The 15,637-nt window shown below is 47.9% G+C and overlaps 1 protein-coding gene across 1 annotated transcript; it reads left to right on the forward strand.

Annotated features, from left to right (window-relative positions):
- Positions 1–10,245: 10,245 nt before the first annotated feature.
- On the forward strand, positions 10,246–13,076 carry LOC309967602 (15 kDa protein B-like; the record flags this gene model as incomplete). The annotated part of the gene is made up of 4 exons (XM_082848382.1): positions 10,246–10,425; positions 11,121–11,225; positions 12,195–12,300; positions 12,973–13,076. 4 exons carry the CDS (start codon positions 10,246–10,248, stop codon positions 13,074–13,076), a joined length of 495 nt encoding a protein of 164 aa, XP_082704508.1.
- Between the last annotated feature and the right edge of the window lie 2,561 nt (positions 13,077–15,637).

Here is a 15,637-nt window from a genome sequence, read left to right on the forward strand (position 1 = left end):
AATTCCTGTCAAGTTCCCAATGTTTTGGTGTGTGGAAGTTGACAAGCTGTTTCTCAAATTTATATGGAAAAGCAAAGGCCTAAGAAGTCTTAGAGAGGAGAAATAAAATGAGAAGCCCTGTTCCACCAGATGTGTAGTCCTGTTAGAGAGCTGAGTAGGGCTTCCCTGGTGGCACACTGGTTGAGAATCTGCCTGCCAGTGCAGGGGACACGGGTCTGAGCCCCGGTCTGGGAAGATCCCACATGCCGCGGAGCAACTAAGCCCGTGCACCACAACTACTGAGCCTGCACTCTAGAGCCCACAAGCCACAACTACTGAGCCTGCACACCACAACTACTGAAGCCTGTGCGCCTAGAGCCCATGCTCTGCAACAAAGAGAAGCCACCACAATGAGAAGCCTGTGCACTGCACGAAGAGTAGCCCCCACTCGCCACAACTAAAGAAAGCCCGCACCCAGCAATGAAGACCCAATGCTGCCAAAAATAAATAAATAAATAAATTTAAAAAAAGAAGAAAGCTGAGTAATTGGAACAATGTGGGTATTTGCTCAAGAACACAACATTAGACCATCAGAGAACCCAGAAACAGAACCCACGTCCACTTAATGGACTCTAGAGGTGGTATTGCAAGCCAGTGAGGAAAGGAGGTACTGGTGAATACATGATGCACGTCAGTTGGTCATCCAGAGGAAAAAAATTAAATTGGAGTCTGTTATGGGTTGAATTGTATCACCCCCTGCAAAAGCTATGTCGAAGTCCTAACCCCTAGGGAGCTGTGAATGTGACCTTATTTGGAAATAGGGTCTTTGCAGATATAATCAAATTAAGATGAGATAATACTGGATTAGGGTGGGCCCTAATCCAATGACTTGTGTCCTTAACAGAAGAAATTCTGCCCCAAGATGGCCATATCAACTCATGCCTGAGTCTCTGACCTGCTGGCCTGTCCTACAAATTTTGGACTTGCCAAACCCCACAATCACCTGAGCCAATTCCTTAAAAATAACTCTGTCTGTCTATCTATGTGTCTATCTATCAACTATCTGTCTCCTATTGGTTCTGTTTTTCTGGAAAACCCTGACTGATAGAGAGCCTACTCCACACCATATTTCCAGTAGTATTTGAAGTCAGAAGAGCGGTCATCCTTGTGGGTTGGGGGAGAGAAGTGACTGGAAGTGGGGGACACAAGAAGAGCTTGTGGGATCTTATGAATATTCTGTCTGTTGATCAATCAGGATGCTAGTTATAGGAGTTTGTTTACTTACTCCTGTAAGAGGTAAATAAACCAAGCTGTACACTTCTCTTTTGCGCATTTTTTGTATATATGTTACAGTTTAATAAAAAAAAAATGTTAACATAAGAAGATAATTCCAGGTATATTAAGGACCAAAATGAGAAAGACAAATATCTGTAACTTTTAAAAAGTAGATACAGGAGAATATCTTTACAAAGTTGGCTAGGGAAGAATTTCTTAAACAAGCAATAAAAAGCACTAGCCGTGAAGGAAGATCAATAAATTAAATTTCACTTGAGTTAAGAACTTCCGTTGAGCAAAAGACATCATAAAACACAGGAACCAACTTAAGAGGCTTCACCTGCCAAATTTGAGACAATTTGAGCATCAAAATAAAATAAGGATAGTAAGAGATTATAACCCATCAAATAAAATAACACATGAATTTACACAGGTTTAAATAAATAATTGTGGGAGAGGACAAAAGCTCTTCTCTACAGTAGAAAGCCAACTACTTGATGTACAAGGAAGGATGAGATTAGAAAACCACTGTTCAGCAACCACGATATTAATAATTCAGGGAAAACCATCAATGGATGTAAAACTAATGGACTTGAGAAGTAAAGTAACAGGATAATTACAAAGTCCCATAGTACCTCCCCACATATACTTATTATTACAAAGGGAAAAATAGTAACTTTATATGGAGAACCTTGAAAGACCTCACCCTAACCTAAGGGATGAAATTTACTGTCACCAGCAATGGGATAAACATACATCATGTACCTCCTGGTATGATGCACTGAGGAGGACACAGCATCAAAAATTACCTTAATATAACAGTGAATAAACACTAGACAAACATAAGCTGAGGAATGGTCCAAAAATGTTATGAAACACAATGATATACTGTTCTAAAGGACACTAAAGAGACCTAACAACTGAAAATAACACGATATGGGATTTTCTTTTGCTCTAAAGGGCATTACTAACACAAATGATGAAATCTGAATAAGGTCTGTACATCAGATAATGGTACTGTATCAGTGTTAATTACCTGATTTTGAGATTTGTTCAGTGGTTATGATTACATGTAAGAGAATGTTCTTGTTTTTAGGAAATATACACTGAAGTATTTAGGCATAAAAAGGCATCATTCTGCCCCCACCCTTTACTCTCAAGTGTCTTGTTGGGGAGGGGAGGGGAGAAGGGAGAATATGTGTGTGTGTATTTTACATATAATATAATATAACATATATATGAAAAAGAGAGAGAGAAGAAAGGAGGGAGGGAGAGAGAAAAGGAAAACAGGAGGATGGAAATGTGGTAAAATGTTAACATTTGGGGAATTTGAGTAAAGGATATGAAGGAATTCTTTGCACTACTTTTGCAACTTTTCTGTGTAAGTCCAAAATCATGGCAAAAGAAAAAAGTTAAAAGAAAAACACATAAAGAAAGTAGAAAGATAAGACCAAATTGGGAGAAGATATTTGTGAGACATAAGCAAGAAAAGTTTACCATCTAGAATATGTAAAAACTCTCAAGAGTTCTCAAGAAAGACAAACAACTCAATAGAAAAATGGCAACTTGTATGGCAACTTACAGAAACAGCCAAAAATGTATGGAAAGATGTCAAACCTCATCAGTAACCAGAAAAAACGCAAACCCAAACCACAATGAAAGTTCACTTTGTACTCATGGGATGAATGAGTATACATTAGTCAAAAATAAGTGTTGGTGAGGACATGGAGCAACAGGAACTCTCATCCTCTGCAGATGGGATGTAAATTGGTGCCACCACTTTGGAAAACTGGCATTATTTAGTCGTGTTGACAATGTGAACAAAGAATGTCACCTGCCAATTCAGTAAACAAAGGATGTTGTGGCCATAAAGCCATCAGCCACTGCAGCCCCCAACTGTGTGCCCTGAGGGGATTCAGGATGGAGAAAAACAGGATACTGGCCCTGGATGATTAAGGTGCCTATCAAAGGAATGATTTCAATAAGCCCAGACTTTTGCATCTTCCCATACGTAGAGAAGCCCTGAAATCATTAACTTGAGATGTGTTTTTGTGACTAGCAGTAATCCTTGGATGTCCTACTGCATGTTTTTTCCTCAGCAAAAACTCCTATGTATTCTGGCTTCTCTTTGGAACAGTCACTCAGAACTGAGAGGCTGTATCCCAGGCGTAAGTCCTCAGTAAGTCTGCTGAATAAAGCATAATTCTCAACTTATAGGCTGTGCTTTTTTTTTTCTTTCAGTCGGCAACTCTATACGTCCTTTGTGCCCCAGCAATTCCATTGCTGGGTGTCTGTATAGCCTGGAAAGACTCCTGCCCACAAACACCAGGAGGCATGTCCAGAAAGAAGGGTCATAGCCACCCAAACAGGAAACATGGAGCTCTCTCCCGCTGCCACCTTTCTGGGATGCGAATCCAGAATCACTGCATTACAGGTGGGGAATCTGAGGCATGGAGAGGGGAAAGAGGCTGCCCCAAACACCATGTAGCCTCTGAGGGAAGGTCAGAGGAGAGGTCTGGTGTGGCCGGGGAAGGGAGTTGGGGAGAAGAGTAAAGGGGAAGAGGGGAACTCACTTGGTCTCAGACCTGGTCAGCTGGAGGCCAGAGCCGGAAGAATTCCACTGTATCCCTTCCATCTCAGCCAACATCCATGTTCCTGGAGCTTGGGGAGGGAACTCTGGGGTGGCCACCCCTCCCTTGGTTCAGAAAGAGGCTTCTATGGGAGCAGCAAAGAAGCAGCTTCTCCTCCCTCCAGAGGGTCCTGGGCCCTCCAGGAACCCTTGGAGCATTGCTTACTTTCTCCCTAGAAAAGGCTCCAACAAGACAGGTTCGCAAATATGAAGAAGGTTGGGGATCTCTGAGGCCCATTCACAAAACCAGCACCCCTCCCTAGCTCCCAAGTCACTTGGCCAGCAGATGGCACCAAGGCCACACGGTTGTCACAGCACGGCTGCGATCCTGCGGGTCACTGGCTGCACAAAAGCCCAGCAGATTTGAAATTATGGGTGTTTTTTGTTTGTTTTTGCTCAGAACCAGGTTTAATTCTTGGGGGAAGGGGGCCCTCCTCCCAGTGTCTGTGAGCAGAAAGAGAGCAACGGGGGATTTATTCCTCCCCTGCCTAGGACAGACACCCTCATTCAGGCCTTGATAGGGAGGGCCTCCAGAGTAAATGGTGCCTTCAAGATTTCCCAAATACACCCTCCTGATTGCATGGTGCCAGGAAGTGAGCAGTAGCACAGCCATATGTGGCAGAACTTTGAGACGTTCTGGCCTTTGCAGTGAAAGCCTGGAGGCTGGGTAGCACCCCTAGTTGGGGGTGGGGTGGTGACAAACCTGATGGGTCAGGGCTGAGGTCAGCTTGTGGGAATTTCCGAGGCCAGGGTCTTCCCAGCTGAGGTCTCTGTGTCTATGGGTAGTGTGGGCAACTTGTGTCCACACTGCTCGTTCTAGAACATCAGGTGTGTGTCCCCAGGGGACCAATGTGGCCACAGACGCTTTCTCCACACCTTCCTTGACTTGCACAGGCCACTTGGGCAAGGGGCTAAGGGTTTCTGAAATCTGTGCGCCCCCTCCTGACCACCCCATTACAGCAAGGAGGAAGCCAAGGCCCGAGAAGGGCAGAGCTTGCCCAAGGGCCCACCAGGCTTCTTTCTTCATCATTCTCCAGGCCTTGTGAAAACTTTTTGTTCCAACCACCTTTTCAAGGAGGTGTGGGAGCCGTGGGGTCATTCAGGAGAAGTCAAGGGCCCCAGCTACCTGGGGTGCTGGCTGAGCAGGTAATTGCAGAGTGGAAATGCTCACCTGAATGGGATCTCTTGCCTCCTGCAAGACATTTCCCTGGAGTGTCCAATTCCTGCTCCTCTACCCCCCAGCCACCCTCCGGAGCTTTACCCACACCCTGCTCCAACCTCAGGCCCCAGGGTCAAGTCACAGGCTGGGTGGAGAAACCTCCTGCTGGACACCTGGAATCCTGCCCTCACCCTCTGCAGCTCAGCTCCCAGCAGCTGGGGGACCAGACACAGCCCCCACGCTGAAGGCAGAGCAGCACGGTGGATGACGCTACCTTGGGCTGGAATCCCAGAACCTCCACTTACCAGCTCTGGGTCGGGGCCCAGTTCGTAACATCCCAGTGCCTGAGTCTCCTCATCTGCAAAATCAGGTCTCCCGGTCAGAGCCTGGAGGGGTAAGAGCTCTGTGCTTCCTAATGGTCTCAGCTGCATCTCTGAGCCATCACTGCCCTAGATAAAAGCCACCACACCTGAGCTTCCTCCACCCACATTAGCTTTAATCCTCTCACCACTCTTACAAGGTAAGAATTGTTATCTCCGATTTACAGATGAGGCACACAGAATCCCAGAGAGACTGGCCAAGAACCAGTGGGGAAGTGGCAGTGGTGGGATTTGAACCCAGGTCTGTGGAGCCCTGAAGCTGAGGCAGGGCTCACAGAGCTGTATTCTGAAGATGCTCTGGGTCAATTATCAAGCACAAGTTATTGAAGGATTTTTATGTGGCTATAACAGAGTTTGACCTTTGGAACTCATACTCTGTAAGGTCCACCAGTCAAAAAAAAAAAAAAAAAATCCCACCAGAGCCCCCAACCCAAGTTCCCGGGCCTGATTACTGCCATCCAACCTCAAACCTTTGGACATGTCATAGAGTCTTATGGTTTGATGAGATTATAAAGGCTACATAGTCTGTCCCCACACCTCTCTATTGGATGCCTGAACCCTACATTTGTTGCGACATCATGTTGCAAGTAACAGAAAAGCCCATTCAAACTAGCTTAAATAGTAACATCCGGAGGCCCTCCACCTTCAGGCAAGGTGTGACCCAGAAGCTCAGTGATGTCATAAGGATCTGTTTTTCTCTCTTTCCTCTCTGCCTTCTGTGGTGCTGATCTCATCCTAAGGGGCCCACCTCACATCCTAAGATGTTTTCTTTGTCACATCTAGCCATGCTTCCTTGTTTACTTCCAGGAGGAAAGAAAGTGCCTAGTATTCCCACCAAAAGTTCTGTGATGTATTCTAAGTGGACCAGCTTAATCAATCACCAATGGTGATGGAGAGATGGAAGGCATTGCTTGACTTAGACCAAGTCGAGTTTTCCTCTCCCAGAGCCATGCAGATCCTCAAAGGGGAACTGGGGCCTCATTGGAAGGGAGAAGGGGTAGGGCAAATGGATGCTGGAGAAGCCAGGCATCAAATGGCCCCTATAGTCTCCTACAATTTCCCTGCCAAGTGATCTTCTAGACTCCCAGGCCACCTCTGCCATGCTGGACTCCAGCTATTATCAAGAGACCTTTCTTGGTTTTGTTTGTTTGTTTTGTTTTGAGAACTTTCTTGTTGACATGCCTCCCCCTGGGAAGAACAATCTGGTCCTCTTGTTCGTGGCAGCCTTTCGGAGACAGAGCAGGGAATCAAGGTCTCCTTGTCAGTCCTCTCCTCCAGGGAAAGCTTCCCAGTTTCCCATCATTCTACACAGGACTCAGCTGTGTAACTTGGACACACTTCCTAACTTTTCCAGGCCTCATTTTCCTCATCTATCAATGCTGGGGACAAGCTGAGCTTCTCAAACTGATGGGGAGCCATGTGGTGGGGGTCTACAAAGTCCCTGAAAAACTACTTTACACATCTAAAGCCTTGATTTTACTGGAGGCTTTTTTTCCTCCAATGGAAATCTAAAACATTTTAATGTTAAAACAGTGTGTACAACTCAACAATATAAGGACAAATAACCCAATTAAAAATTGTACAAAGGACTTGAATAGACATTTCTCCAAAGAAGATATACAAATGGACAATAAACACAACATCACTAGCTCTTAGGGAAATACAAATCAAAACCACAATGAAATATCACTTCATACCCACTAGGATGGCTATAATAAAAAAGAGAGACAATAAAAATCATTAAGATGTGGAATACCACAGATTGCTGGTGGGAATGTAAAATGGTACAGGCTCTTTGGAAAATACTTCGGCAATTCCTCACAAAATTTAAAACAGAGTTACCATATGACCCAGAAATTCCATTCCTAGGTATAAGCCCAAGGTAACTGAAAATATATGTCCACATAAAAGCCTGTATGTGAATAGTCATAGTGGTATGATTCATAATAGCAAAAACGTGAAAACAACCCAAATGTCTATCAACTGATGAATGGATAAACAAATGTGATATATCCATATGATGAAATCTTATTCAGTCATAAAAAGGAATTAATCCATAACATGGATGAACATGAAAACATCATGCTAAGTGAACAAAGCCAGACACCAAAGACCACATATTGTATGATTCCATTTATATGAATATCCAGAATAGCAGACCCATAAAGACAGAAAGTAGATTATTGGTTGCCAGGGGCAAAGGGGAGGGGAAAATGGGGAGTGACTGCTAATTGGCACAAGGTTTATTTTTGGGATGATGAAAATGTTGCGAATTGTACACTTTGAAAGGGTAAATTTTATGATATGTGAATTTTATCTCAATAAAAAGAGTTCCATTGAACTTAAAAAAGTAGTTGCAGATGTGGAATAAAATGTAGATTCCATGTGGGTATTTAAAAAATATTTTTGCTGTTTTTGTAAAACAAAGTTGTTTATTGTAATTTTTTTCAAATAATAAAGAAAAGTTGAAAGAAGGAATCAAAATCCTTTGCCAGCTCCATACAGAGAAAAACTGTATGGATATTTATTCATTATATTCATTATTAATATTTTAGTGAACATCTTTTCAGGCACCTTGCTAGTGATACTGTTATGGATATTGATCAGTGTACAATTTTCTGTACAAGGAATCCAACCTTACACTGCAGGCTGCATTGGTGAGTTTTCTTTGGTCTGTGCAAGCCCTCTCTCTGCTTTTTTTTTTTTTTCCCCAATCTCATTTCCTGCCCTCTCAACCATCATTCATTCTTACCTGTGCCTTGTGGGTGTTGTAAGATGTTTATCAGTTTGAAGGATGTATTCTGATGTATTCTCCATACATATAAATGGAGAGAGAGAGAGAGAGGGAGGGAGAGTTGTTACACATCTCATTCTGTTCCTTTCCTTTGTAACCAAGCACCATGTGTTTAAGATTGATCCATCTGGTTGCTCTGTCACAGGACTTCTCAACCTCAGCACTAGTGACATTTGGGGCTGGACCATTCTTCCTTGCTGGGGCTGTCCTGTGCATTGTAGGGTGATTATCAGCATCCAGTGGCCTTTATCCACTAGATGTCAGTTGTGCCCTCTCCCCAGTTGTGACAATCAAAACTGTCTCCAGACATTGACAATTGTCCTGGGGGGGGGGGGTCAAGGGGCAAAGTCACCCCAGTGGAGAACCACTGCTTAACTGCTGCATAGAATTCTACAGTGAGCACCCACCATCCTTCCTTATTCACACTTCCTGTGATGGACACAAGACCTGCTGCAGCAGAACCCTCATTCTTCAGCTAAGAACCTGTGATGAACATAATGACCCACCAATAACTGGACCTGTATTCCAATAAGTAGTAGCAGTATTCCGTAGGTGGACATATCACAACTGCTCTAATAATCTGCTCTTGAAGCACATTTATTTATTTATATTTTTTCCTGGGTTGGGTCTTTGTTGCTGCGTGCGGGCTTTCTCTAGTTGCAGAGAGCAGGGGCTACTCTGTTGCGGTGCGCAGGCTTCTCACTGCGGTGGCTTCTCTTGTTGCGAAGCACGGGCTCTAGGCGTGCGGGCTTCAGTAGTTGTGGCTCGTGGGCTCTAGAGCGCAGGTTCAGTAGTTGTGGCGCATAGGCTTAGTTGCTCCGCAGCACGTGGAATCTTCCCGGACCACGGCTCAAACCCGTGTCCCCTGCACTGGCAGGCAGATTCTTAACCACTGTGCCACCAGGAAATCCCTTGAAGCACGTTTAGATTTTTTCTAAGTCTTCACCATTATATGCCATGGCTGCATGGATTTTATGATGAGACTTGGGCCTTTGAAGACCTGTTGGGCCTGCGGAGGACTGTTCTGTGCTCTGCCTTCTCTCCTCACTTCTGGCTCTGACCTTCTCAGCTCTACCCTTAGCTTTTGGGGGAAGTCATGATCTGCTCTGTGCCTTGGTTTCCCCACTGGTGGACTTCAGTGGAAACACCCGGTAGTTGCTCTCCTCCTCCCCAGTTTCTGAGTCTCCTGCAAAACAGGAGCCCCGCAGCCAAGGAAGGGCTGGGAAGTTAACATGCAGACCCCAGTAACTGAGGGAGTCAAGGAAAATGGGAGCCCTCAGAGGAAGGGGAGGCCCTTGCTCTTCCTCTTGTGAGCTGCTGCCTGGGGTTGGCCGTGTCAGCAGCCAGGAATCCCTGCCCTGATCCTGTTGGGGACAGCCTCCCTGCTTTGCCAGCAGGGAATGGCCTGGGGGAAGTGGACAGCGAGGCTTTCCCTGGAGAAGTTGCTGACGTCACATCCATGAGGGGCTGTGAGCCATGCATTGTCAGATCTCATGATTTTTTCAAAGTCAGGCATCCAGAGTTTTAAGGGTTGACAATCAGTATTTTAAAACGTATGTAACATGGTAGGTGTCAGCTTGAGTACAGCCTCAGATTGGACTGTCTCCTTGTGCTCTCAGCTGAGGAACTGTCACATAGAGAGTTCATGGATCCCAGACAGTTGTTTCAGAATCAAACCAGAACAGCCAGGCAGAGACGGCACAGAGTCCTGGACTATCAGAGGTGGCCTCCTCGTGGCACAGGTAGGGACACTGAGGCCAGAGTGAAGGGACTTGCCCAGCATCACACATGTCTCCTGCCCCCAGCTCAGGGCTGCCTCACTCCTAGGCCCTGGACTATAACCCAATCCTACTTGCCTCTTAGTCACGGGTATTTTGGAACATTGGCTAATACTGGGTGCCTAGCGAAGGAAAGGAGAGGCCCCTTTCAGGAAGGCCCCAGCCCTGCATGTCGTCAGCAGTCCTTGGGCAAGGCTGCCCGAGTAGCACCTAAAAGAGGCTGCAAGTGGCAGTGGATCAAAGAAGGGACAATGGCAGGGGCTTGGAGGGCACTGGTGCTGGTGGCAGGCTTGGCAGCAATGGCCTGTGTGGCCCAGCGCAGTCTGAGCTATGAAGAGATAGTCACCCAGGCCCTGTGGTTCTTCAACCAGGGGCGACAAGGACAGCGACTCTTTGGCCTGCTGGAAGCCATCCCACCACTGCCTAGCTTGGTGAGTGTTGGGGGCTCAGGCCCAGGAAGCGGGTAACACTCTGCCTTATAGCAGCCTGTGAGGACAGCAGGCAGGAGAGAATGCCTCGCACAGGCACAAAGTGCTTGGTTGACATTAGCTGCTATTCTTCTTATTATAATGCTTCTCCCCTCAGAAGATAAGACAAAGACCGTAATTTCTCTCGGGCCTGACAGCTGGCTAGCTGGTCAATTCCGGGCTTTGCCCAAGGATGAAATGTGGGTTCTGGGAGTCCAGCCTGCACGCAGGCCCTGGGTTTGTAGGAGCAAGCAGGGCTGTTTCAAAGGACAGACAGGAGCTGGACTGGTCTCACCAGCGACTCATCAGGGCCTTCCAGTGTCCCCTTCCCACCCCATGAGCTCTCTCCTGGCAGCTGAGCATGCGAGGCAAGTATTCTAGTTCCTTTGTCACAGAAGAGGAAACTGAGGGGCAAAGATGGGAAGTGACCCCTCAAGGTGGTACAGCCATGAGGTGTTAGCCTCGGCTAGTTTCCAGAAGCCCTGCACACCTTAAATCTCTGCTCAGGCCACTTGAAGAGGCTGCCTCCTTTAGGTGGAAAGTGCAGACCTCGGCTAAGCCCCTTCCAACTTGGAACTGTGAACTCTCTCCTCCTTGCCTTTGTTCCCTCCTCTGTAAAAGGGAGATAGATGATCATGAGTCTTCTCTTGATTTTTTAGAACTCCAACACCATGATCCCGCTCAACTTCAGGATTAAAGAGACGGTGTGCTTTTTGCTCTGGCACCGCCGACAGCCCCGAGAATGTCCCTTCAGGCCGGGCGGGGCGAGTCTCCCATCCCCTGGCTCCCTGCCCCCATGAGCAAGAGAAGGACATCCCCTCTCTCCCTTCTCCTGGAGGCTGTATTTGCTTCCACCCTTCTCACCTCGCCAGGTGAGGTTTGATTACGGAAAGCATTTAAAAAATAATAATAAATTTACTTATTTATTTTTGGCTGCGATGGGTCTTCGTCGGTGTGTGCTGGCTTGCGGGGGCTACTCTTCGCCGCAGTGCGCGGGCTTCTCATTGCAGTGGCTTCTCTTGTGGCGGAGCATGGGCTCTAGGCGTGCGGGCTTCAGTAGTTGTGGCACATGGGCTTAGTTGCTCCGCGGCATGTGGATCTTCCTGGACCAGGGCTCGAACCTTTGTCCCCTGCATTGGCAGGTGGATTCTTAACCACTGCGCCACCAGGGAAGCCCAGTAGCCATTTTTAAAATTGGGTTTTTCCTTACTGATTTTTCTTACTACATGTAAATTATCAATTCTTATTAGAAAAACAATACATGCTAAAGAAATGACTAAATATTAAGAGAAAGAGGAAGGGGACCGTAATGCACCTAGTGATAACTGTTTTTCTAAAATTAGGAAAATAATATTTTATTATAGCAAATTAACAAAATGTGGAGAAGCAAACTAAAAACAAACAAACAAAAACCCCCTGCAACCCCACTACCCAGAAGGAGACAACATTAACCGTTGGTGAATCATCTTCTGTATCTTTTTTATGTACACACGAGTGTTTTAAACAAATATAGCTTCCTCTGAGGCTAATTTTGGAGGCCTTTTCCCATTTAATATAACTTGCATGAAAGTCCTTAATTTTACTGGGCGTTCACGGAGCCTGCCCGGGTCCCCCCAGCGTTCGCCGCTCCCGCCTGGCTCTGGGGGGAGGATTAGGGAGGGCGCCGGCTTCGGGAGCCTGGGTACCTGGGCAAGAACGTCGGCCACCGCACTCCTGTGCTCACTGACCCGCAGGAAGAGCGGAACTGCACGGGCATCTTCTTCATGCTGCAGCACATCCTTCCGTCCCTCAACCGTCCCTCAACTGCCCTGGGGACCCGGACCACGAGCACGAGCTCAAGCCGGAGATGAGCCCCTGCGCCCGCGCTGGCCCCAGTCTGTTTCCGTCGTGGGCGGCGCTCTGCCCGGTGACCGCCGATGACCGAGGGGCCCTCACCCGGGCCACTGACTTCGGCGCGTGGGGCCTCAGTTTCCTCCTCTGGAAACCGGGCCGATCGAGCCCTTCTAAACGCAAGTCGTCGGGAGGGGAAAGGCTTGTGGAGTGTGAGGCGCGGTTGGACCTTGATGACTGCTAGTCGTTTGGCAGGAGGGGTGGGGAGGAGAGACTGGTGGCCGAGGCTAAGGGGCGTCCTGGGGGTGAGAGGGAGCTCAGACTTCGCAGGACACTGGCTCTGCTCTGGGCCCTGAGCTCTGGGAACCCTCCTCCACATCCCACATTTGGAAAAACTGAAGCCGGAGGTGCAACCTCCTAGCAAGTTAGTGGAATAGCCAGAGAGGAAGTGAGCGGCAGAGTTCAGGCCTTCCCAGGCCCTCTGGGCTCCAAGTGGAAGGGCCTCACTGGGGACCACCTCCAGCCCCATCACCAACATCACTGCCGGTGCCTCACACTCATCCCCACCTGGAGAGAGGGGCCACAGGCAGGACAGAAAAGGGGGCCAATCAATGAGGGTGATCACGTCTGCATCACTTCTATAGGTCCACCGGGTGAGGCGTTCTGCTGGGTCCCCTGGAGTGGACACTCCAGGAACTGAGAGCTCCCAACTGCCACATGCAGTCAGGGACCTGTACGAGAAAGCCAAGCACGACATCATCACCAACATACTGAGGAATTTCTAGGGCTGCGGAAGGTAAGGGATGCCCTGCAACCCCACCACAACCTCTTATTCCCACCCATTCTCTTCTTCTGCTGCCCTCAGCACTTCCTTTCCTGCAGTCTGAGCCCACCCATATTCCTCTGCATTCGCATACCTGCTTCCCTCTGTCTGGAATTCCTGCCCATCCTGTGTCTGTAAATTCTGCTCATTTTTTAAGGCACAGCTCCAAAGTCACCTCCTCCAGGAAGCCTCTCTGCTCTTCCCTGGGCAGCAGAAGTGTCCTTCCCTCATCTGTGCATTCATGATCCCCAAACCATTACCTGGCATTACCTGCTGTGCCCCAGGCTCCGTAGCACTGTATTTACTCACAGCTGAGCCCTCCTCAGCCAGCTGCAGGTGGCTGGGGAATGACTATCTCAGCAAAGTGCTCCTGAATCCTGGGAGGGCAGTTCCTTCTATGCAGGACCCTGAGCGCCCCTGTTCCCTGCCCAGTCACTGTGACAACTAAATGTCCCTTCATATATCCAGGTACCTCCAAGAGGGGGTCAGGCCACTCTCTGGTGAGAGCCACAGGAGAGAAACTCAATAAAACGTTTCTAAAATAAATGATTACATGAATGTGAATGAATAAGGTGTTAGAGCTGGGCCAGCTGGACTTGGGGTGAGGAGACAAATGAGACAGGTCCTGGGGGTGATTCCACTGTGCATCATGGGAACACAGACTCCCTGAGGTCAGGGCAGGGACAATGAAGAGAAACATGGGTTGGGGGGGCATCCAAGGGCTTCCCTGGAAGCTCAAGAAGGCAGAGTAATCTGCCCCCAGCCTCCTCAACCACCTTTCATTCCTTTATGCTTCCTTCTTTATCTAAGCTCCAGCCAGAACCTCTCCCTGAACCCCAGACTCGTATTTCAGATTGCCTCCTGGACGCCTCCCCATGGATGTCCAAGGTGTGCCACACAGTATCTTCCCTCCAAACCACCCTTCTTACAGCCCACCCCAGCCCAGCTGATGGCAGCCTCCATCCAAGCACCTGAGCATCTGGCTCTCTGCTGTCTTTCACAGCCACATCTGGTCCACCAGCAAACCTTGGCCTTGGTTCCTTATACATCCAGCCCTGAGAACAGGGCCTGACACACTGTAGTTGCTCAGTAAATACTTGTTGAATGGATGAATGCCCTTGTCTTCTCACTAGTAGGCTCCTTTTTCAAGTCTTTGCTACAGAAATATCTGTGGGAAACTCTCATTTGAGGGGCCATGGTGTAGAGCCCCTTGGGGAAATGGGTTTTTTTAGTAATTATCCCAGGAAAGCCAAGGACTCCTCTCCATTAATGATAATAATAGCCACGATTTATGAATGCCACTTCCCATACAGTGAATGGGAATACACTTCTCAGGTCTCAGAAATGTGCTGCAAGCTGCATGCAACTTTTAGTGAGAAACTAAGCCTCAAGGAAATTGGTTAACTTGCCCATAGTCCACACTCCAACTCCCTTGCCACCTAAATCTCAGGTAGCCCCACTGGTGGGCAAGAGGGGGTGGGGGATGCTGCAGGGAGCAACCCTGGGGTGGGAAATGGGCAGGTTTGGGCTGAGCAGGATAAACTAGACCCCAGACCCTCTCCCCATGGTGGGACAATGATGTTCAGCTGGAGAAGGTCACTTCTAGCTCCTGCAGAGAGCAGAAGGCACCAGCACCGCAGGCACACCACCACATATCACTCCCTTGCCTGACCCCCACCCCGAAAGAGTACTTCCAGGTCTCATCCAGGTCTTCTAGGGGGTTCTAGACACTAATGGGCTGAGCAACTTCTCCCAGGAAGCTCAAGGCTCATCTATGGTGGTCAATGCCACATTACACAAGGCCCATCATGCTGTACCCCGCAAGAGGGCAGGCCTGTAGGATCAGCCACGAGGCTCTGCTGGGGCCACTCTGCTGTATTCTCATAGCCCAGACACTATCAGGCCCTGAGATGGTATCAAGGCTCCAAATACAGCTCAGCCTCTTGGCCTTGGCAGCTTCTGAACGTCTTCAGGCCCACAGAAGCAAGACCGAGAAGGAAAAACTCACTGGGGGTTGGGGGTGGGAACACAATGGGTGAACAGACCTCTAGGGCAACATCTAAATGGCTGCAGGAATCAAATTTCATTCCTCATACATACAGGTACAATGTGAGTTTTATTTTTAAGAGAAAAAATGACTTCACAGTCATTTTACGGCCCATTTTACAACCAGCTTATTCTCATTTAACCTGTCAGCTAACACACTTCAGTGACTATTGACTCACCCCATGTTTTTTTCTGTGTAATTCTCCATTGGGTGGTTAGACCTCCATTTATTTAAGTCACTCCTGCTGTCGAAGTTGTTTCCATTTTGTTTTGCTTTGAAATTGCTGTAAACAATGCTGAGATGAAAATAAGTTCCTAGAATGGAAATGACGTCAAAGTGTATGACCATATTAAGAATTTAGGGGCTTCCCTGGTGGCACAGTGGTTAAGAATCCGCCTGCCAATGCAGGGGACACAGGTTCAAGCCCTGGTCCGGGAAGATCCCACATGCCGCAGAGCAACTAAGCCCGTGCGCCA

Source organism: Leucopleurus acutus (genome assembly GCF_964270905.1).
Source record: "Leucopleurus acutus genome assembly, chromosome: 10".
Lineage (NCBI taxonomy): Eukaryota > Metazoa > Chordata > Mammalia > Artiodactyla > Delphinidae > Leucopleurus > Leucopleurus acutus.